Consider the following 23,921-nt stretch of genomic DNA (forward strand, 5'->3'; position numbering starts at 1 on the left):
AAAAGAGAGAAAATAGAAGATGAAGACTCCTCGTCACCAGAGGAAATGTTAACCTCTGAAGACATAACAGTATCACTGGATTCAGGACACATAGCACTAGTATAAGGTAAATTCTGAAAAAATACTTTTACGTTTGTTTGAAGGCGGGAGAGCAGCTAGCATCTCAGAAACTACAGCCTTGATAAGGTTTTCTACATTAGGAAAAAAATCAATTGCATTTGCCTGTAATGAACTAACAGAAAGAACAGCATTAGGTTGGTCAGATTGCATTAAAAGATCTAAACATGAGTCACATATATGAGCTAGAGAAAGCAGCTCAGCTTTTTTACAATAAGCATACCCAATAGTAGAAAGGTGTTTCAAGGGAAGCTTTTTGTCTACCTTATGCATAGGCTAAAATGGAGAAACCTGCAGAATCATTAACACCAAATTGAAGTCCCAAAGTGGAAAATAATGATTTAATAACAGGCTTAATTAGGAACCAAATACATACAGAAAGAGAAGCGCACTACCAGGAACGAACAACAGCTCAGTAGCTTGTTCAATGGCGGAGATGAAACATACTGCATAGTTCAGGCGAAACTTCTTAACACGCTAAACCGACTGCACTAAGTTTATAACAACAGCTACCTCAAAAAAACATAAATTATGCTTACCAGATAATTTCATTTCCTTCTGTATAAGGAGAGTCTGCGGCTTCATTCCTTACTGTTGGGAAATACTGAACCTGGCCACCAGGAGGAGTCAAAGACACCCCAGCCAACTTACTGTTAGGAAATACTGAACCTGGCCACCAGGAGGAGGCAAAGACACCCCAGCCAAAGGCTTAAATACCTCTCCCACTTCCCCTATCCCCCAGTCATTCTGCCGAGGGAACAAGGAACAGTAAAAGCAATATCAGGGTATAAAAGGTGCCAGAAGAAAACACAAAATTTAGGGGGCTGTCCATCGGAGAAACACGAGCGGGAGCTGTGGACTCTCCTTATACAGAAGGAAATTAAATTATCTGGTAAGCATAATTTATGTCTTCCTTCTTAATATAAGGAGAGTCCAAGGCTTCATTCCTTTCTGTTGGGAAACTTATACCCAAGCTCTAGAGGACACTGAATGAGAACGGGAGGGACAAAAATAGAGGCGGACCCAAATCTGAGGGCACCACATCCTGCAAAATCTTTTTCCCGAAGGCTGCTTCATCAGAAGCAAAAACATCAAACTTTTAGAAATTAGAAAAACTGTGTAAGGAGAACCAGGAAGCCGCCTTACAAATCTGATCCATAGAGACCTCGTTCTCAAAGGCCCAAGATGAAGCCACTGCCCTAGTAGAATGAGCTGTAATTCTCTGAGGAGGTCTATGTCCCGCTGTTTAGTAAGCTAAGCGGATAAGACTTCTGACCCCTATGCTTCCCAGAATATGCCACAAAAAAAGGATGAAGTTTGTTGAAAATCCTTATTAGCTTGAAGATAAAACTTCAAGGCACGAACCACGTCCAAATTATGAAGTAAACGTTACTTTGAAGAAGAAGGATTAGGACATAAAGAAGGGACCACAATCTCTTGATTGATGTTGCGGTCTGACATGATGTTAGGGAGGAACCCTAACTTAGTACGTAGGACAGCCTTATCCGAATGGAACACCAGATAAGGAGGCTCACATTGCAAGGTGGCAATTTCAGATACTCTGCGCGCCAAAGCAATAGCCAGTAGAAAGAGAACTTTACAGGACAACTTCTTAATATCAATTTCATGCATAGACTCAAACGGAGCCGGTTACAAAACCTTTAGAACCAGATTCAGACTCCAAGGGGGAGCCAAAGATCTGAACCCAGGTCTGATCCTAATCAGAGCCTTAACAAAAGACTGAACATCTGGAAGCTCAGAGAGCCTCTTGTGCAGTAAAACAGACAAGGCCGAAATCTTTCCTCTCAGGGAACTGGCCGAAAGACCCTTCTCCAGACCATCCTGGAGAAACAACAGAATCCTGGCAACCTTAACCTTATGCCAGGGAAATCCACGCTATTCACACCAGAATAAGTAGGTTCTCCACACCTTATGATAGATGTGACGAGTAACCGGCTTACGAGCTTGAATGAGAGTATCAATAACTCTCAGAAAAACCTCTCTTGGCTAGGACTAAGCTCTCAATCTCCACGCAGTCAGCCTTTAGAGAATCTATATTTTGATGAACAAAAGGACCTTGTTCCAGCAGATTCCTGCAACTAGGTAACTTCCATTAAGTAGAAGATGACATCCTCACTAGGTCCGCGAACCCCATCCTTCGCGGCCACAATGGAGCAATCGTTATTACTGACACCTGCTCCTGCTTGATGCGGGCCACTACACGAGGAAGGAGTGGTAACGACAGAAAAAGGTAGATTAGATTGAACCTCCAAGGCACCGCAAATGCATCTATTAGCTCCTCCTGAGGATCCCTGGACCTCGACCCATATCTAGGTAGTTTGGTATTGAGACAAGACGCCATGAGATCTATCTCCGGCGTCCCCCACCTGTAGCATATCTCCGCAAACACTCCGGGATGGAGAGAGCATTTCCCCCGAATGAAAGGATTATCTGCTGAGAAAATCCGCTTCCCAGTTGTCCACACCCAGAATGTGGATCGCTGACAGAGAACAGCGGTGGGCATCTGCCCACTCCAGAATCCGAGATACTTCCCTCATCGTTAGGGAGCTTCTCGTTCCCCCCCTTATGGTTGATGTAAGCCACCCAAGTTATATTGTCTGATTGGAATCTGATAAACCGGGACAAACCCAGAAGAGGCCAAGCCTTCAGAGCATTGTAGATTGTTCGAAGTTACAAAATGTTGATCAGGAGGAAGCGTTCCTCCTGAGACCACAGGCCCTCTGAGAAAGGATGTCCCTCGGGACAGATCTGGACAGAACCACCAAGAGAGATTCTCTTGACCCACTGTCCAGGGAAATCTGTTGAGACAGATCTGAATGATCGCCGTTCCACTGCCTCAGCATGCACAGCTGTAGCGGTCTGAGATGGAAACTGGCAAAAGGAATTATGTCCATGCTGGACACATGAGACCAATTACCTCCATACACTGAGCCATAGATGGCCTTAAGGAGGTCCCGAAGGCAAGGCACGCCAAAGCTAGCTTGCACCGTTCTCTGGTTGGTTAGAAATATCCTCATGGATATTGAATCTATTATAGTACCCAGGAATTCTACCCTGGTGCTTGGAATGAGAACTCTTCTCTAAGTTTATCTTCTATCTATGTGATCGAAGAAGAGAGAGAAGAGATACCAAACGGTTCTCTGCTAGACGAAAGGATGGTGCTTGAACCAGAATGTCGTCCAAGAAGGGAGCTACTGCTATACCTTGGGTTCTGGCGATGGCCAGGAGAGCTCCAAGAACCTTTGTAAAGATTTTTGGGGCCGTAGCTAGACCAAACGGAAGTGCAATGAACTGGAAGTGCTGATCCAGGAACACAAACCTTAGGAACTGGAAGTGGTCCCTGTGGATTGGAACTTTAAGGTAGGCATCCTTCAGATCTATAGCGGTCATGAACTGTCCTTCCTGAACTAGAGGAAGAATGGACCCTATTGTCTCCATCTTGAATGAGGGGACATTTAGAAACTTAAAGGGACACTGTACCCAAAAAATTTCTTTCGTGATTCAGATTGAGCATGAAATTTTAAGCAACTTTCTAATTTACTCCTATTATCAATTTTTCTTCATTCTCTTGGTATCTTTATTTGAAATGCAAGAATGTAAGTTTAGATGCCGGCCCATTTTTGGTGAACAACCTGGGTTGTCCTTGCTGATTGGTGGATAAATTCATCCACCAATAAAAAAGTGCTGTCCAGAGTACTAAAACCAAAAAAAAGCTTAGATGTCTTCTTTTTCAAATAATGATAGCAAGAGAACGAAGAAAAATTGATAATAGGAGTAAATTAGAAAGTTGTTTAAAATTGCATGTTCTTTCTGAATTACAAAAGAAAAAATTTGGGTTCAGTGTCCCTTTAAGCACTTTAGGACCAGAATTGGGCGTAAAGTTCCCTCCTTCTTTGGGACCACAAAAAGGTTTGAGTAGTATCCCAAACCCATTTCTGCGATAGGAACCTGGACAACGACCCCTACCCCTAAGGAGCACAGATCCTGCTTGCACCCCAGAAAGGCTTCCCTCTTTTCTGGTTTAAAGACAGGCTTGAGAGGAGAAATCTGCCCTTGGGTGGATGAAATTTGAAACCTATCTTGTATCCCTGAGCTATGACCTCCAGGACCCACGGATCCTGCACATCCCTGGACCAAGTGTCTACAAACAGCGATAGTCCGCCCCCTACACAATCCAGCTTTGGATCGGGGGCTACCCCTTCATGACGACTTGTTCTTGGTGGGCTTCTTGTTCTGCTTGGATTTATTCCAGGATTGAGCCAGCTTTCAAGTGCTCTTGGTTTGCTCGGGCTTAGAGGAAGACTGCTGACGTTGGGACATTCCAGAACAAAAGGAACGAAAATTAGATTCTTGTCCCTTAAATTTGTTCTTTTTATCCTGCGGTAGGAAGGCACCTTTGCCCCCTGTAACCGTGGAAATAATGGAGTCCAGGCCTGGACCAAATAAAATGTTTCCCTTAAAAGGGAGGGAAAGTAGTCTAGACATAGAAGTCATGTCCGCAGACCAGGACTTCAGTCAGACTGAGTTCTGCACTGAGAATTTAGCATTCAGGCGAAAAATCTGCATGTTTGCATCACAAATAAAGGAATTAGCAATTCTCAAAGCCTTAATTCTTTATTGGATAACGTTGAGGGGACCCTCCACCTCGATCAATTCCTCTAAGGAGTCGCACCAGTAGGCCGCAGCTCCAGCAACCGAGGCAACAGCTGCTGCCGGTTAAAATAAATATCCTGTATGCTGAAACATTTTCCGGAGAAAAGTTACCATTTTCTTATCCATCGGCTCTCAGAAAGAGGAGCTATCCTCAAGAGGGTTTAGTAGTACCCTTAGCCAACGTGGAGATAGCACCATCCACCTTAGGGATGGAACCCCGCAACTCCAGCTGAGAGTCCGGGACCGGGAATAATTTTTTAAAGGCAGACAAAGGGGAAAAGGAAGATCCAATACTATCCCATTCATTTTTAATATTCTTTATTTTTACAGGTACAGGAAACGTTAACGGTGCTACCCTTTCCTCGTACAGTATGTCTAATTTAGGGATCAAAGATTCATCAGGCCACTTAGCCTCTGGAACCTCTAATGTCGACAGAACCTCCTTTAGAAGAAAACGTAGGTGTTCAATCTTAAATCTAAAGGCTCGCTCCTCCGCAGCCAGAGGCCTAGAGGTAGCAGACTCTGATCCAAAAATGTCACCCTCAGAAGACTTAGAATGTGACCCATCCTAGGAAACTTGAAAAGCAGACAAATCAAGTAAATCACTGGATGTCCCATGGGCCAGAGAGCTATGTTTAACCTTTCGCTTGTGCTTAGCAGGGCGGGGTAGAGCACTAAGGGCCTCAGACACCGCCGTCTTTAACTGCACGGTAAAGTCTGATGGTAAAAGGCTCCCTCCAGACGGAGAATCAGGCGTGGTACGGGAAGCTGCATGTGAGAATAGAGATGATTGATGGGTATGTACCTCACGGGACGGTGAGTCCTCAGAGGTGGACGGCTCAGTCGTACTAAAGGGGTTAACCTTCTTAGTCATAATAACCATGTTGATGCATATGGAACATAGTTGAGAGGACGGGCACACCAAGGCCTCCTCACAATATAGACAGGTATTACTATTAGGAATAGAGAGAGTACCCTCAAGCATTTCATTCTCACAAAAACGGCACCTATATAACCCCAATGACTGGGGCACTCACTACCTCCTAGACCCAGGCAACCAGAGAAGAAGCGACAGTTAGCTCGGTCAGGAAAGAGAAAACGGAAGTGTGACCACACCCGGTCACGTGGTGCGTAAGGCAGGACTGCCCCTGCTATGAGAAAAAGTGTGCCAACAGTCTATGAGCCCAAAAACAAATCTCACACATAAAGCAGCATAAATCAAAGAAACACATTTGATTAATCCCAACTGTTCAATAACCTCCCTCAGGAGATATTAACCCATGATTCTATAAAGATAAAAGGAGCCACACTGTGACCCTGTCTTCAGCAATTTCAACATAAGTAAACATTGAAACGATCTTAACAGAATTCGTGCTGCGGAACAGAAACACAGCCTCTCAAGTGTGACAGTCTTGTAGCATCGCTCCTGACATGGACTTGAGTGAAGAAAGCAGACAGTGAAACTCATCAACACTGGTTGCTTAAGGAGCTGTTAGCAGGCAGTCTGGATGGGTTCAAAGAAAGACTCTCCCTGCATCTCCAGACCCTAACTTTCGTCAATGCTCTCACTGAGAGGCTGACAAGACTACTTAAAACTCCAGTCCCATAACGAAAGGCATATATCCCTCCTGAGAAAAAACTCTGAAATTTTCTGACATTTCTCTTCTATCCTCCTGTGACGAAAAGGCAAAGGATGACTGGGGGATGGGGGAAGTGGGAGAGGTATTTAAGCCTTTGGCTGGGGTGTCTTTGCCTCCTCCGGGTGGCCAGGTTCAGTATTTCCCAACAGTAAGGAATGAAGCCGTGGACTCTCCTTATATTAAGAAGAAAACAAAGTTTTTTTAAGGGCTTAAAAAAATCATGGAAACTGCTAGTATAAGGTGTATGGTGTATAATATATGCCCCCAGACTATGTGAAGCATGTGACCATACTAATAGCCAGTGAACTTGTAAGGTGCAGGTGCTTGCCAATCAGCACCTCCATCTACTGGGCTTACCTCAGGTGCAGCTTCCAGCAGACGAGCCAATCCTAAGCAGTGCGAGCATGATGCTAAGGATCTGAGTTAGTAACAACATGTACAACCCAGAGGATTGCTGGAAAAGTCCACATTTCACCGGAGGAGGGCTGTAGATACACAGGAGAAGCTCACTGTAGACACAGTCCACATTTTACCTGGGAGGTCTCTGACATTTCTCACTAGGAAAAGACATTTCACTGCCTGGCTGATAACTCCTTGTCTTCTCCTCTAAATGAAAGGTTACTGTGAGGAGGATACGGGTCTCAGATGATCCACCTTCAAACAATGAGTAGATTTTACATTTTCAGCTCACTCCTCAATAAGAAGGCAAAATAAAATGACCAGAGGATAAGGGAAAGTGAGAGGGATTTAAAGCTCTGGCAAGTTGGTGTCTTTTGCCTCCTCCTAGTGGTTAGGAGGGGAATATTCCCACATGCTTGTGGACTCTCAAAATCTGATTAATTTTTTTTTTGCGTTTCATGTCCATTTAATCTAAAACATGTAGTTTCTGGATAAACAACATAAATTTGTAAAAAATGTACAGTGCCATAGATATTAAGAGCAAAAACATTTTAGGATTGTGATCTATGGAAAACCTCACTGACAATACAGGTCGATGTTTAGAAATTGTTCTCTGCCAAAAACAAGCACAAGATTGTAATTAACCCCATAGTCTTTAAAAAGGAGACTAAATAAATAACTGAATTGTTTAAGAGTATGAATGAGTCTGTTAGCGCTCTACAAATAACCAATAATAATACTAATAATTAGGAGCTCTATACCAAAAAAACTCTACAAGGGGAGGAAAGGTAGGATTTTGTATAGTGATGCACCGAAATGGAAATTCTGGACCGAAACCGAAAATCCAGGATGCACTTGGCCGAAAACCGAAACAGATACCGAAAATGTATTTTTTCAAATTATTTTCAAATTATTTTTTTTTTAGTTTTTTTTTTTGCATAATTAGAGCCAATAAAAAAAGCCCACCCTTTTATTGAAAGTAGCACACTAAAATTGGACAAAAATATCTTAAAACAATAATATGCTACACAATAATTTTACCAAGAAAAAAAAAACAGGCAAAAAATAATGCCATTTTCGACCAAAATGTTTCTGCGACCCAAATTTTGGTGCATCCCTACTTAAAACAATTATAAATATCAATATACTGTATTATTCTTTATTTAGTTCTATGTAACAATCATATTTAACAGGTTTTTTTTTTTACCAATTATCAAAATAAAGTATAGTCCTAGAAAACTCATTATATGCATAACAGTAAGTGAAGTAATAAACTTAAACAGCAGCTCTAGGCTAGCATCAAATTTGAAATATGCTACACAATAATTTTACCGAAACTAACAGGCAAAAAAAAACGAAAAACGAAATAGCCAAAAATGCCATTTTCGGCCGAAACTTTCTGCGGCCGAAATTTCGGTGCATCCCTAATTTTGTACATTGAATGAAAGGAACAGAAAATTGTTAGAGCTATGAAAATAAGCTGAAAGGAATTGATGCTGTAGTAAAAGAAATGAAAAGTATGAAAACCGCAAAGCTTTCTACATTCATCAACAAAAACTGAAGCAGACAGAAGTTTCTCTATTCTACAAGTGGTGGCTTAACATAAACCTATTGTTAAAGAATTATCTCCTGAATCAGTAAGCAATTATTTTACAACATGTTCATTACATAATACTTTGTATTTTTATGCAACATTGAAACATAAAACTTTCTACATTTGTTTTGTTAAAACACATTTAACCGCCCTAATAACAGAATTACATTATGCTCACCTACAAGCATTTCGTACAAAAAGACTCCAACCGACCACCAATCACATTCTCTTCCATAGTAGCCATCACCTCCCTGTGATTTTAAAACCTCTGGAGAAATATAATCAGGGGTTCCGACAGCAGTGTCACATCGTACCATTCCTTCCTATAAGACCATAGTAAATCAAAACAAGGTAAGATTACGACTTTTGTAATACATTATACTAAATATGAGTAAAGAGACAATATAGTCAGTCAAACTATTTGCTGCCAGACTGGCCTAGTAATAAGGTTTCATAATATGGCATGCTCAAAACAGACGTAAAATGTTATGTTATTTTTTTTTTATTTTTTCATTATTTACAGCAATGAAGGCCAAAAGGCAACTCTCATGGGCCACATGCGAGCTGCAGCCCTATTTTGTGGCCTGTCATTACAAAGGCGGGGAAGAGTAAGGTGAACAGGGGGGGGACACGTAGGCACACAGCACATTCAGTAATAAAGCGTAAGGAAATAAATTTTAGTGGTCGGTAGGGTAGGAGAGGAATAAAAGGGTGGGGGGATCAGTTATGCAGCACATTCCTCATTCTAGTTAGTTGTGCACAATTATCAAGTGATGTTTAGTGGTAGTGGCGATGGGGAGGTGGTTGCTGCCAGTGAGGTTGAAGTAAGAGTTGCAGCGTTGTTTTGTGCATGGCACTGGTGTAAAGTTGTAAGAGCTAAGCATAATGTACATTGTATATTAAAACCAATCATCCCTTAAGTATCAATTTTTTTTTCTTTCATGATTCAGATAGAGCATGCAATTTTAAGCAACTTTCTAAATTTACTCCTATAATCATTTTTTTCGTTCTCTTGGTATCTTTAGGGGGGGGGGAGCAGGAATGTAAGCTTAGAAGCTGCTACTCATGGTGCTCAACAAAAAAATGGGCCTGCTCCTAAGCTTACATTTCTGCTTTTTCAAAGGTGGTGCGAGCCCACAATCCATTACTCTTGGGAACTAATATCCAAGCTGTGTAGTCAACGGGTAGTGAGGCACAAAGGGTGGCATTTTTTTTTTTTTAATTTATTTATTTTTAACAATACAAAATTCCAAAAAGTGCTAATTTTCGTAGCAACATACAGAATTTACATAGAAAAATGTACTATCATACTCGTTCCTTGTGTATTGATCTTTATCCCTAGGCCTAATATTGCATAACAAAACAAGATTCCACAGCACCAAAAGATTATAGGAAAACTTAGAAATGTATTGAGGTACAAACAAATGCAACGTTTCGGGAGCCATTCCCTTAATCATGCATCTAATATTGCCTAAGGGGTTACCTCAAATACTGTCTGCACTCAGCAAGGGAAATGCAAAGAAAAGAAGAATAAAAAAAAAAAAAGGGGGGGGGGGGAAAGGAAGAAAGTTCTTATATTGTTGCTGTCCCTCCTCCAAACCTCCCCCTCTCCCTCCCTCCTCCAACTCCGAAGAAAAATTTCTTAAGTCTTACAGATTTTTATAATCCGGTTAATTTGTTTTGCATAACCTTCTCCCATAGACTCAATAAAAGTTCCCCATATGCTGGTAAATTTATCCATTTTGCTTGAGCTAAACCTCTTATAGTCATATGCTTCCAGCATTGCTTCTTTCATCAGTGCCTTCTTAAGTTGGTTAACATTTGGGGGTTTGTTGTTGATCCAATGTTTAAAGATCAATGATCTTGTTTTCAAGATCACTTTTTGTACAAATCTCCTGTTCCCTCCCCAAAGGGGGGGAGTTGGTAAGGATATTACAATCTTTATTTTGAGAATACGCGATAACCAAAATCCTACTCTCATAGTTGCCAACAGTCCCTGATTTCCAGGGATAGTCCATGGATTTTGTTGTATGTCCCTGGATTTTTTTTGTCCCTGGAAATGCTGCCTCTTTTGCCCAACATTTGGTGTGTGTGTGTTTCATGCGGTGTTGCATACTGAGCAAAGGTTTATACTTGTCCTGATGAAGGCTTCTACGCAAGCCGAAACGTTGACTTACAAATGTTGTTATCAAACACAATAAACTAAGTTGTATTGCTAAACATTCAAATTTACACAAATCCTGAGAGTGCCCTCCTTTCTTCAGATCTTATTTATACCCCCTTGAGAATTGCACCCAAGTGCTGAAATTTACTACTTGAAGCTGGAGTGCTGGAACACGTGCTAATTGGAACATATATATATATATATATATATATATATATATAGTATATATATATACATACACACAGGTGGCCCTCGTTTTACAACGGTTCAATTTACACCGTTTCAGAATAACAACCTTTTTTCCAGTCATGTGACTGCTATTGAGAAGCAGTGCATTTATTAAAATAGCCAGTAGGTGGAGCTGTCCGCTTGTGTTGCAGCAAAGCCAAGCAAGCTGAAATTAATCAGTTGAACCAGACCTGAGCTATCGAGCAGATTTCAAAGGAACAAGATCTTCCTGTCTATAAATCAGTCCAGATTGGAATGCATAGAAAGAACTGTTTGCAGAAAAATGCAAGTGAAGTCTGTGTTGTGATTATTTTATTAGGTTTATAATGCTGCTTAGCAAATGTTTTTGTTCATTTAACTTAGTTTAATCATATATACTGTGTTGTGTGATTATTTATTAGGTTTATAATTGGCTGTTTAGCATTTAAAGTCTTCATTTCAAAGCTTTAAAAATAATGTATTAGGTGTTACTTATGACAATTCTGAGAGGGGCCTGGAACCTATCTCCCTTACTTCCCATTGACTTACATTATAAACTGGGTTTCAATTTACAACCATTCCTTCTGGAACCTAACCCCGGCGTAAACCGAGGGATATATATATATATATATATATATATATATATATATATATATACATACATATATCAGATTGGAGTAGCCGTGTTAGTCCAGTAGATAGATGCTCAAAAAACAAAGTATTGCAGTATGCAGTGATACCTTTTTTATTGGACTAACATAATATTTAAAAGACAAGCTTTCGAGAGTTTTCCTCTCTTCCTCAGGTCTAAAGCAATACTGATCATTCTGATATAGATACACATCACATACAACAAATGGAAGGGAGGGGGGTGAGAGGGGGGTCATAAAAGCAGAGAATGTGTCTGAAGGAGAAAATAGCGGAGAATAGCCAGAAAGATTAAATAAACAGAGGAGAGTAAATAGGCCAGATGAGAGGAAAAACAAAAGGAAAAAGAAACCAATATAGGACAATAAAATGAGAGATTATAGAAAGTTATGGTAGTGTGTGAGAAAGCCAGAATCTACATTAAATCCTTCATTTCTGGTATTGAAATGTGTGATCATTTTCATCTCAAACGTCTTTCGTTCATGAGAGTCTTTGAAATTCCCTTTAAGAATTTTAATTCTGAGGTTAAGGATGGAGTGACCAGTCTGGGTGAAGTGATGACCAACAGGGTACAATATTCATTTTCCTTGTGGTTTTTGATCGAGTGTCTGTGTAGATTCATTCTGAGATGCAGCTTTAGGCCAGTTTCTCCAACGTAGCAACCTCTGTCACACGCTGTACACTGTATCATGTACACCACATTAGCAGATGAGCACGAATAGGATCCTTTAATATTGTATGACGCGTTGTTGTGTCTGGCTGTGTTGTTGTCACAGTTTGCAGAGTGATTTGTTGCATCGTGCAGTGCCATTCTGTGTATGCTTCTGTTCTGTGGTTAATTTGCTGCGGACCAATCTCTGTCTCAGGTTAGGCGGTTGTTTGAATGCTAGTATGGGGGGTTCAGGAAATATTTTTTGAGTGTGGGGTCCTCTGAAATTGACTGGTCCCTCCATCCTTAACCTCAGGATTAAAATTCTTAAAGGGAATTTCAAAGACTCTCATGAACGAAAGACGTTTGAGATGAAAATGATCACACATTTCAATACCAGAAATGAAGGACTTAATGTAGACTCTGGCTTTCTCACACACTACCATAACTTTCTATAATCTCTCATCTTATTGTCCTATATTGGTTTCTTTTTCCTTTTGTTTTTCCTCTCATCTGGCCTATTTACTCTCCTCTCTTTATTTACTCTTTCTGGCTATTCTCAGCTATTTTCTCCTTCAGACACATTCTCTGCTTTTATGACCCCCCTCTCACCCCCCCTCCCTTCCATTTGTTGTATGTGATGTGTATCTATATCAGAATGATCAGTATTGCTTTAGACCTGAGAAAGAGAGGAAAACTCTTGAAAGCTTGTCTTTTAAATATTATGTTAGTCCAATAAAAAAGGTATCACTGCATACTGCAATACTTTGTTTTTTGAGCATATATATATATATATATATATATATATATATATATATATATATATCTCGCTAAATTGATAGATATACTGTATTATTCAAATATAATTAATTCCTAATGGAATATTGTTATTATTATTGAATGGGTTCACATATTATTTGTCTGCCTAATTTTGATGCCGTGTTGTAAAAATAACCATATGCCCAGAATATGCCCAGAATGTGTTCCAGAGACTGGGTAGGTGTAAGAGCTTGGTGCTGTAATCTGTATAATAAATTATGGATACATCTAAATTATACTATTACTATCAAATGGGTGTGTTTTGATTGCAGAAATGAGTGGACGGAGCAGTTTAACAATAGGTCGTCAATACTCCAGTAAACCGCTTGCTTGCTCTGCTACAAAGTGTCCCTGGAATTTTTTTTGAAATGTTGGCAACTATGTACTCTTAACCAAAGCTGTAACTGTTTAGGGCATTCATATATCATGTGAAGTAAATCTGGGTTATTTTTAGAGCATTTTATACATTTGTTCTCTATTTCTTTGTTCCATTTCTGAACTCTTTTGGGGGTTAAATAATCTTGGTGCATAAGCCTAAAATGTGATTCTCTCATAGCCATTGAACTATCCAGTTTATAAATGCTCCCCAGACTAGTTTGTATAGTTTTATCTTCCCTGCAAATAGTTAGTTTTTTTTTCCCATTTGCTGTATAATTCCTCTAGCTGCCTTGGCTCCAGTGCAGATAAAAGTGTTTCATAAATAACTGAAAGTGGCCTCAACTTAATTTTAGGATGGTCTAAAAGTGGATGATTTTTAAAAAATAAATCTGGATCCTTTTGGATAAATGATTTTAAGTAATGTTTTGCTTGTATAAAATGAAAACTATCTTTACTTGGAATTTGATATAGCTCTTGGGTTTCCTCAAATTTGAGAATTTAGGGGCGGAGCTTGGAGCTGAACGAGGATGGAAGTGTAATTCCTTAGCTCCGTGCTAAACTGAGGATAAAACTGGCTATTTGGGCATAGGGCCCCTTTAATATCTACAGAGGCAGATCTGAACAGCGGAGTACCCATCGGGGTGCAATTAAAGAGCAACATCGGGTTTTGAGGGTGCACTATAACCCCAGATTCAGCTGCTGCACTAAGGAGCCGTCCGCCATCTTGAGAATGTGGCGCAGTTGAATCAGGAAGGCTATACAGCCGAAAACTTTATCCGCCTGAGCCCTCAGATAAGATCCACCTTCCCGGAGGGCAAGACATCAAAATTTGGGCGACTGGGCGTTTATAAGATTCTTTATCGAGCGACTTTTCTAGTTCATCGAACCAGAAACACGCTGCTGTAGTGACAGGAACAATGCATGAAATTGGTTGTAGAAGGTAACCTTGCTGAACAAACATCTTTTTAAGCAAACCCTCTAATTTTTTATCCATAGGATCTTTGAAAGCACAACTATCTTCTATAGGGATAGTAGTGCGTTTGTTTAGAGTAGAAACCGCCCCCTCGACCTTGGGGACTGTCTGCCATAAGTCCTTTCTGGGGTCGACCATAGGAAACAATTTCTTAAATATAGGGGGAGGGACAAAAGGTATGCCGGGTCTTTCCCATTCTTTGTTTACAATATCCGCCACCCGCTTGGGTATAGGAAAAGCTTCGGAGGGCACCGGGACCTCTAGGAACTTGTCCATCTTACATAATTTCTCTGGAATGACCAAATTGTCACAATCATCCAGAGTAGACAACACCTCCTTAAGCAGAGCGCGGAGATGTTCCAATTTAAATTTGAATGTAATAACATCAGGTTCAGCTTGTTGAGAAATTTTCCCTGAATCTGAAATTTCTCCCTCAGACAAAACCTCCCTGGCCCCTTCAGACTGGTGTAGGGGCATGTCAGAACCATTATCATCAGCGTCCTCATGCTCTTCAGTATTTTCTAAAACAGAGCAGTCGCGCTTTCGCTGATAAGTGGGCATTTTGGCTAAAATGTTTTTGATAGAATTATCCATTACAGCCGTTAATTGTTGCATAGTAAGGAGTATTGGCGCACTAGATGTACTAGGGGCCTCCTGTGTGGGCAAGACTGGCGTAGACGAAGGAGGGGATGATGCAGTACCATGCTTACTCCCCTCACTTGACGGAATCATCTTCGGGCATCATTTTCTCTAAATTGTTGTCACAAACATCACATCTATTTAAATGAGAAGGGAACCTTGGCTTCCTCACATACAGAACATAGTCTATCTGATAGTTCAGACATGTTAAACAGGCATAAACTGATAACAAAGTACAAAAAACGTTTTAAAATAAAACCGTTACTGTCACTTTAAATTTTAAACTGAACACACTTTATTACTGAATATGTGAAAAAGTATTAAGGAATTGTTCACTAATTCACCAAAATTTCACCACAGTGTCTTAAAAGCCTTAAAAGTATTGCACACCAAATTCTGAAAGCTTTACTCTTAAAATAACGGAACGGAGCCGTTTTCTATATTTAACCCCCTATACAGTCCCTGGTATCTGCTTTGCTGAGACCCAACCAAGCCCAGAGGGGAATACGATACCAAATGACGCCTTCAGTAAGCTTTTTCTGTGTATCTGAGCTCCTCACACATGCATCTGCATGCCTTGCTTCCCAAAAACAACTGCGCTGATTAGTGGCGCGGAAAATGAGGCTCTGCCTATGATTAGAGAAGGCCCCCAGTGAAAAAGGTGTCCAAATACAGTGGCCTGCCGTACTTTTTTAACTAATTCCCAAGAATAAATAACTCCTCAAGCTATAAACTATTAAAAATGCTTATAAATTAATCGTTTTAGCCCAGAAAATGTCTACCAGTCTTTAAAGCCCTTGTGAAGCCCTTTATTCTTATTAATAAAAATGCTACCGGATCCCATAGGGAAAATGACAGCTTCCAGCATTACCAAGTCTTGTTAGAAATGTGTCATACTTCAAGCAGCAAAGTCTGCACACTGTTTCCCCCAACTGAAGTTACTTCATCTCAACAGTCCTGTGTGGAAACAGCCATCGATTTTAGTAACGGTTGCTAAAATCATCTTCCTCTTACAAACTGAAATCTCATCCTTTTTTCTGTTTCAGGAGTAAATAGTACATACCAGCACTATTTTAAAATAACAAACTCTTGATTGAAGAATAAAACTACATTTAACACCAAAAAACTCTTAACCATCTCCGTGGAGATGTTGCCTGTGCAACGGCAAAGAGAATGACTGGGGAAGGCGGAGCCTAGGAGGGATCATGTGACCAGCTTTGCTGGGCTCTTTGCCATTTCCTGTTGGGGAAGAGAATATCCCACAAGTAAGGATGACGCCGTGGACCGGACACACCTATGTTGGAGAAAAACCCTATGCCTAAGAACAAACCATTCAATCTCCATGCCATCTAGTTAAGAGATTTCAGATCCAGATAGAGAAAAAGGACCTTGGCAAAAAAGATCCGGCCTTAGAGGAAGAGGCCAAGGAAGGCAATAGGACATCTGAACCAGATCCGCCAAACCGATTTTGCGGGACCAAGCTTGAGCAATTAGAATCACTGATTAAGTCTCCTGCCTGATTTTGGAAACTAGTCTAGGAAGAGGAGGAACCACATAGGCCAGCTGAAAGGACCGTGGAGCTATCAGGGCATCTACAAACTCCACCTGAGATTCCCTCGACCTTGCAAAGTACATGGGAAGCTTAATGTTCAACTGAGAGGCCATCAAATCCATCTCCGGAAGACCCTAAAGATCTACAATCTAATTGAACACTTCCGGAATAAGAGACCATTCCCCTGGATGAAGGAAGTAATGACTGAAAAAAATCTGCTTTCAATGGAAACACCCCTGGGATGTGGACTGCTGAAATTAGACAGCATTTGGTCTTTGCCCAAAAGAAGAATTCGAAAAACTTCCCTCATGTTTAAAGGAGACCCCCTTTGATGGATATCCGCCACTGCTGTGAAATCTGTCTGAACGGAACCAGAGGAAAAGTTTCTCCTTTTAGTAAGGACAATTTTGAACAGCTCTGAAAATTACACAAAGTTCTAAGATGTATATAGGCAACCTTGGCTCCCAAGGAGCCCAAACTCCATACTCTCACACCCTAAAACAATCCCCAATCCTGAAAGATTTACATCTGTAGTAAACACAGACGAAATAGGACGAGTAAAAGAAGGTCCCTGCAAAATAGGCAGGTGATCCAGCAACCAAGGAAGAGACCATCTTGTTTTGAATTCTAGAAAAATCCTCTGAGACAACAAAGTATGATCCCTGCACCACTATCAAAGGATACAGTGCTGAAGTGGTCTCATATGAAAACAAGCAAACAGAATAGCATCTGATGCTTCCATACAAAAAGCAACAGTGGAAAAAAGTTACCTTTGTCTGAGGAACTAAAGTACGCTTTAGCAAATTTGATCTACAAACCATCGGCCAGATTACGAGTTTTGCGTTAGAAGCTATGCGGTGCTAACGAGCAGTTTTTACTCACCGCTCACTTACCTGCAGCTAGGACTTTTTCTACCTTAATTCCGATTGGCTGATAGAATTCTATCAGCCAATTGGAATCTTAGGGATGCCATCTTGGATGACGTCATATAAAGGAACCGCCATTCGGTAAGAAGACTCCGGATGAAGAGGATGCTCCGCGTCGGATTTCTTGAAGATGTACCCGCTCCACGTCGGATGGATGAAGATAGAAGATGCCGTCTGGATGACCACTTCGCCCAGCTTGGATGAAGACTTCTGCCGCTTCCTTGAGGATGTCCGGTCTTCAGAACTGTAAGTCGATCTTCAGGGGGTTAGTGTTAGGTTTTTTTAAGGATGTATTGGGTGGGTTTATTTTTTAGGTTAGGGCTTTGGGCTGCAATAGAGCTAAATGCCCTTTTAAGTTCAATGCCCATCCAAATGCCCTTTTCAGGGCAATGGGGAGCTTAGGTTTTTTAGTTAGTATTTTATTTGGGGGGTTGGTTGTGTGGGTGGTGGGTTTTACTGTTGAGGGGGTTGTTTGTATTTTTTTTTTTTTTTTTTACAGGTAAAAGAGCTGATTACTTTGGGGCAATGCCCCGCAAAAGGCCCCTTTAAGGGCTATTGATAGTTTAGTTTAAGCTAGGGGTTTTTTTATTTTGGGGGGGGCTTTTTTATTATGATAGGGCTATTAGATTAGGTGTAATTAGTTTAAAGATCTGTAATTTGTTTTTTATTTTCTGTAATTTAGTGTTTGTTTTTGTACTTTAGCTAATTGTATTTAATTTAATTGTATTTAATTTAGGTCATTTATTTAATTGTAGTGTAGTGTTACGTGTTAGTGTAACTTAGGTTAGGTTTTATTTACAGGTACTTTTGTATTTATTTTAGCTAGGTAGTTATTAAATAGTTAACTATTTAGTAAAGATTCTACCTAGTTAAAGTAAATACAAACTTGCCTGTAAAATAAAAATAAACCCTAAGCTAGTTACAATGTAACTATTAGTTATATTGTAGCTAGTTTAGGGTTTATTTTATAGGTAAGTATTTAGTTTAAATAGGAATAATTTAGTTAATGATGGTAATTTTATTTAGATTTATTTAAATTATATTTAAGTTAGGGAGTGTTAGGGTTAGACTTAGGTTTAGGGGTTAATAAATGTAATATAGTGTCGGCGACGTTGGGGGCGGCAGATTAGGGGTTAATAAATATAAGGTATGGTGTCGGCGATGTTGGGGGCAGCAGATTAGGGGTTAATAAGTATAATGTAGGTGGCGGTGTCCAGAGCGGCAGATTAGGGGGTTAATAAGAATAATGTAGGTGGCGGCAATGTTAGGGGCAGCAGATTAAGGGTTAATAATATTTAACTAGTGTTTGCAAGGCGGGAGTGCGGCGGTTTAGGGGTTAATATGTTTATTCTAGTGGCGGTGATGTCCCGTAGCGGCAAAATTGGGGTTAAAAATGTTATTAAAGTGTTTGCGATGCGGGAGGGCCTCGGTTTAGGGGTTAATAGATCGTTTATGGGTGTTAGTGTACTTTTTAGCACTTTAGTTAGGAGTTTTATGCTACGGCGTTGTACCATAAAACTTTTAACTACTGACTTTAGAATGCGTTAGGGATCTTGGAGGTAGAGGGTGTACCACTCACTTTTTGGCCTCCCAGGGCAGACTTGTAATATGGAAGTCCCATAGAAAAAAGGCTTTACAAAGTTTACGTAAGTCGTTTTTGCGGTAAGCGCCAAAGAAGTGTGCGGTTCCCCTAAACCTGCAAGACTCGTAATAGCAGCGGTAGTGAAAAAGCAGCGTTAGGACCTGTTATCGCTGCTTTTTCATCTTAACGCAAAACTCGTAATCTAGCCGCATGTTAACAAAGAAACTAACAGTCCGTTAGTGTGAGATTCTGCTAAATGTAAAGATGGAGCTAGAACCAAAATAGGGCTGCAACTAACGATCATTTTCATAATCGATTAATCAGCCGGTTATTTTTCGATTAATCGACTAATCGGATTAAAAAAATAATCCGATATTTAAAATAAAATCCATATACTGAGTATAATAAATATAAACTTCAGACTAAAACTTTACATTAACACAACTGTTTGTCCAATTTTGTAACCGGCCGAAGAACACATTTTTATACTCAAGAAAAAAAAAACAAAAAAAAACACACTAACTGTTTGAAAAGAGGTAGAACTACAGAGGTAGACTATCACTGTTTATAAAATTCTGTTATTCACTCTCTCAGAAACTTTGCATTCAAATGTAAAAATGACAACATGACCACGTTTCTGGCTGAGACGGGTCTCTTTTTGCAAAGCTATTTTGTCTGCAGCAGAGAAGAGGCGCTCACATGGTGTTGAGGTGCTTGGGATGCATAAGTAGGGTTTTGCCAATATCACCAAGGTGGGATATTTATCTATGTTAATTCTCAACCAAAGATTTCATTCTAATATAAATATATCTGGAATATCTATATGCAATGATAAATAACCAGCTATAAGGTCAGGGGAAAAATATCTAGTCCACACTTAAAGTGATGGTAAATTTAGTGAAATATAAAATTAAATTCTCATAGTTTTAGTCATTACCACCTAAATCGTTAGTTTTAATTTTTTGTAGCTCAAAGGGTTGAGTAGAATTTTAAATAGAACTTACTTACCGTTAACGCTTTTTGCTCCACCCCCGGCATCTGTTTATGATCAGACGTAGAGAGCGGTACCACCCGCTCTCTATGTCATTCTATGGGCATCTTGGTTTTTAAACTTAGCTTTGCGCATGGGTTACATTCTTTATACGTTATCAGACTATCAGTATGCGATTTAACATGAAGCGCATGCGCTGAGCTAACGAAGGGCGTGTTTGGGTATTTCACAGTGGCCAGCTGGCTGGGATTTTGATTGTAAGATAAAAACACATGACTCTGAAAATCAATAGCGGCGAATGTACGGGTGGAGGAACTGAGGTGAAATTGAACGATATAAATATAAAATATTTCACAATAATTACAGATTACAGCGGTTTCATGAATGAAAGTCCTTTTTTTTTTATTTCTATCCAATCGCATGTTTCACTTTATCATAGTTTACCATCACTTTAAAATGAGGTATATACTTAGATGTTGACTTTGGTAAACATTTTAATTAATTTAAAAAAAAAAAAAAAGTCTTAAGTGAAAAGGACTAAATCAAATAACAAATCCGATCAATCTAGTGCAATCAAGCTTGGCATTATATCATGCAAAGCATAGTCCCAAATCACCTGATTTAATATAAACAATCTAACTCCTGGCTTATGGGCAACCCAGAAATAAAATAGGAGTAGTTGTAAACTTATACTATTCTGAAAAAGTAAATGTCTGTAGACGTCCTTTAGGCTAAGGACATAACCATAACACACAAAACCATGTGCAGGAGCTCATTGGAGTGAAGCAGTTGGTGCTGTACACAGACCAACTAAATGCAAACCAACTAATCAATTATGAGATTCTTTAACAACTATTTTCATAATCTATTATTATCGAATATATCAATTAGTTTTTGCTGCTCTAAACCAAAATAATGTCCAGATAATGAAACACAGCTAATCCCTGACCTCTGATTACAGATAAACAAGCCCCCAGAACCTTCTTAGAGCTATAGCAAGACCAAACAGTAGAGCAACAAACAAAAGCAAACCCTAGAAACTCAAAGTGATGAATTGGTATATGTAGGTAATCACTATTTAAATCTATTGTGAACATAAACTGTCCTTGATGAATGAAAGGCAAAATAGACTGAATAGTCTCCATTTTAAAGTTGGAACTCTAAAAAAACTTGGAAGCTAATGCTTCAAAAACTGCCACCTTGATAAAAAAAAAATCATTCTAGGAGACACTACATCAGTATTATCCTGCAATGATCAAAACGTGGGTGCATCAGTACCCGAAGAAACAGCACTAGATTGGTCTGATTGCATTAACAAATCTATACATGAGACACATAAATAAGCTGGAGAAGGTACTTTAGCTCTCTTACAATAAGCACACCTAATAATGGTAGAAAGGTGTTAAGGAGACTTAGTTTCTTAGGGTAAATTTAGGGACAGAATCCAGCAGCTCTATTATAGCATATGGCAAAACAATGCAACAAACACTAAAACCGCCATAAAAGCTCTTGAGTAATGGAAACCACTTACCGCCTCCTAAGTAGCTTTACAAAATAAGAGTCACAGGTACAATGCACACTAAGCCAAACTGCAAAACAAAGCAGAAGATATTAACATCAAATCAGTGGACAGAAATGAGGATTTTAAGCTCCAAAAGCCTACTGAAGCATAACCAAGCGGGCGTTCGCAAACTCGACATGCCTAAACCTACAGGCGGGTAAAACTGGTGTCTGGGTAAACTATAGAAAGACTAAAGGAAAGTGCGCTCACCCGACAAGCATTAACCCGACGTGCGCAACCCTGATGCACGTAAATCAGAGGCCGACACACAAATAACTAAGTGCGTCAAAAAAGCAGACTAGCGCAAAACAGCCAAGGAATAGTGTAAATCAACAATCCTAGGGCCATATATATTAGCAAATATATTAACAAATATAAAAAGTGCCCAAAACATAGCTAAATGAGTGTCTAAATGTTAATAAAAAAGTTACTTACCAATAGACACTCATCTATCAAACAAGTAGCAGACAGCCAAACCAGTACTAAAACATATCAGCAGAAGTTAAGGAATAGGAGTATATTGTAGATCCATAAAGGGAGGCAAAAGACAGGTACTTGCAACCAACTATAGAGGGTTTATGAAAGATTTCCCATGAGATCAAAAAAGAATCATTAACCATACCCCATAAACATCCCTTTGACAAGCACTGTACTCAGAGGAAAGCGGGGCCTGAATATAGACTGAAAACCCCTCTTTCTGAAGAATCAAATGCACATCTTCACACTACAACCACCTCCAGAGGACGTAAAGTAAAAACAAAGGTATGTGTGAGGTGGTTTTATAGAGCTCTTAGGAAACTTTGTCTTCTCCTAGTCGTAGAGAATATCCTTCTTGAGTTATGTAGGTACTAGCACTAATTGGCTTAAATGCAAGTTTGTACTGGGAGAATGGGGTAGGCTGCAAAAGTTTAAATAGAAGGAAATAAAAGAGGTAAAACGTATATAACAGTGTTGTTTATGCAAAACTGGGGAATAGGTAAAAAAGGGATTATCTTTTTAAACAATAAGAATATTCAAATAAACTGTCCCTAGTTTATGTAAAATACATAATCATATATTATAGGTCAACATGTCATGTAGATGTTTTTGTGAATGGCTTATAGAACAGAAGCTTCTTGGAATGAGTAGATTAACTATTTGACTGCAATGGTGTGCATACCAAATTACCATATGACTTGTAAAATGCAATGCCTGACAAATTACCAAGAACATTTTTATCCTGACTTGGAAAATGCAATGCCTGACAAATTACAAAGAACATTTTTACCCTATGACTTGTAAAATAACCTGCATACCAAATTACCAAGAACATTTTTACCCTATGACTTGTAAAATGACCTGCATACCAAATTACCAAGAACATTTTTACCCTATGACTTGTAAAATGACCTGCATACCAAATTATCAAGAACATTTTTACCCTATGACTTGTAAAATGACCTGCATACCAAATTACCAAGAACATTTTTACCCTATGACTTGTAAAATGACCTGCATACCAAATTATCAAGAACATTTTTACCCTATGACTTGTAAAATGACCTGCATACCAAATTACCAAGAACATTTTTACCCTATGACTTGTAAAACTAAGGCACTTAAATAGCATAACTAGTTTGTCCTATAATACATAATCACTTAATACAAATTTTAAGTGTAAACTATCAAAAAAAGTAGTGGGGCTAATGTGGGAACAATATGAAAAAAATGTGTATTAGGTGCTAACAGCCATAGAATTAAATAAATACAATGACAAAATTAAAGAAAGGGGCTGAAAATACAAGCAATTTAAAGCATGAAAACATCCCACACTATTTATAGTTACTAACAAAATCTGAGATCATAGAAACATCTTATCCTCCTCATAAAATGACAACCTTAAACTGCATAAAACACAATAAAGGTATTAAAGGGACATTAAACACCAAATAAATGCTAGATAGAATGATGTATTCAAAGAAAAGATTAGTTTGAAAATAACATGTAGATGTATTGTTTAAATATTGACAAAATACTTGTTGGCAATTTTAACTTGGTGTGGGATCCGGCCTTAGATAATCACCTCTCCAAACCGAGTGACATTGATTCCTTCTCTGCCACCTCAGCCCCTAAATTTAGGTTAATTATTTATCAATACCAGCTCTTTGACGTGTGGCAATCCTTTCACTCTATGGAGAGGGACTTCTCGTATTTTTCTCCAACGCACCATTCATATCACGTCTATATTATTTATTTGTAGTTGAACACCATGATTGGAGAGTTGATTTTATACACTGCTTGTTTTAATCTTTTAAATTGTGAGTGTGATTCTTATGTGTGATTGATATATTAGGTTTAATAAATTTGTACATCCAGTCTGCACTTAGATGCGTTTGGGCGCTCTTTTTTCTCTATTTTTCTCCTAGATT

General features: G+C 39.3%; 1 protein-coding gene across 1 annotated transcript in view; it reads right to left on the bottom strand.

The window, feature by feature from the left end:
* The window catches only part of ROCK1 (Rho associated coiled-coil containing protein kinase 1), a 1,092,122-nt gene that overhangs the window by 701,012 nt on the left and 367,189 nt on the right, over positions 1-23,921 (bottom strand). The window contains exon 7 of the mRNA XM_053714968.1: positions 8,603-8,747. Within this exon, the coding sequence (XP_053570943.1) occupies positions 8,603-8,747 (145 nt within the window). The remainder of the gene's footprint in view (positions 1-8,602; positions 8,748-23,921) is intronic.

The sequence above is a fragment of the Bombina bombina genome, chromosome 5 (genome assembly GCF_027579735.1).
Source record: "Bombina bombina isolate aBomBom1 chromosome 5, aBomBom1.pri, whole genome shotgun sequence".
NCBI lineage: Eukaryota > Metazoa > Chordata > Amphibia > Anura > Bombinatoridae > Bombina > Bombina bombina.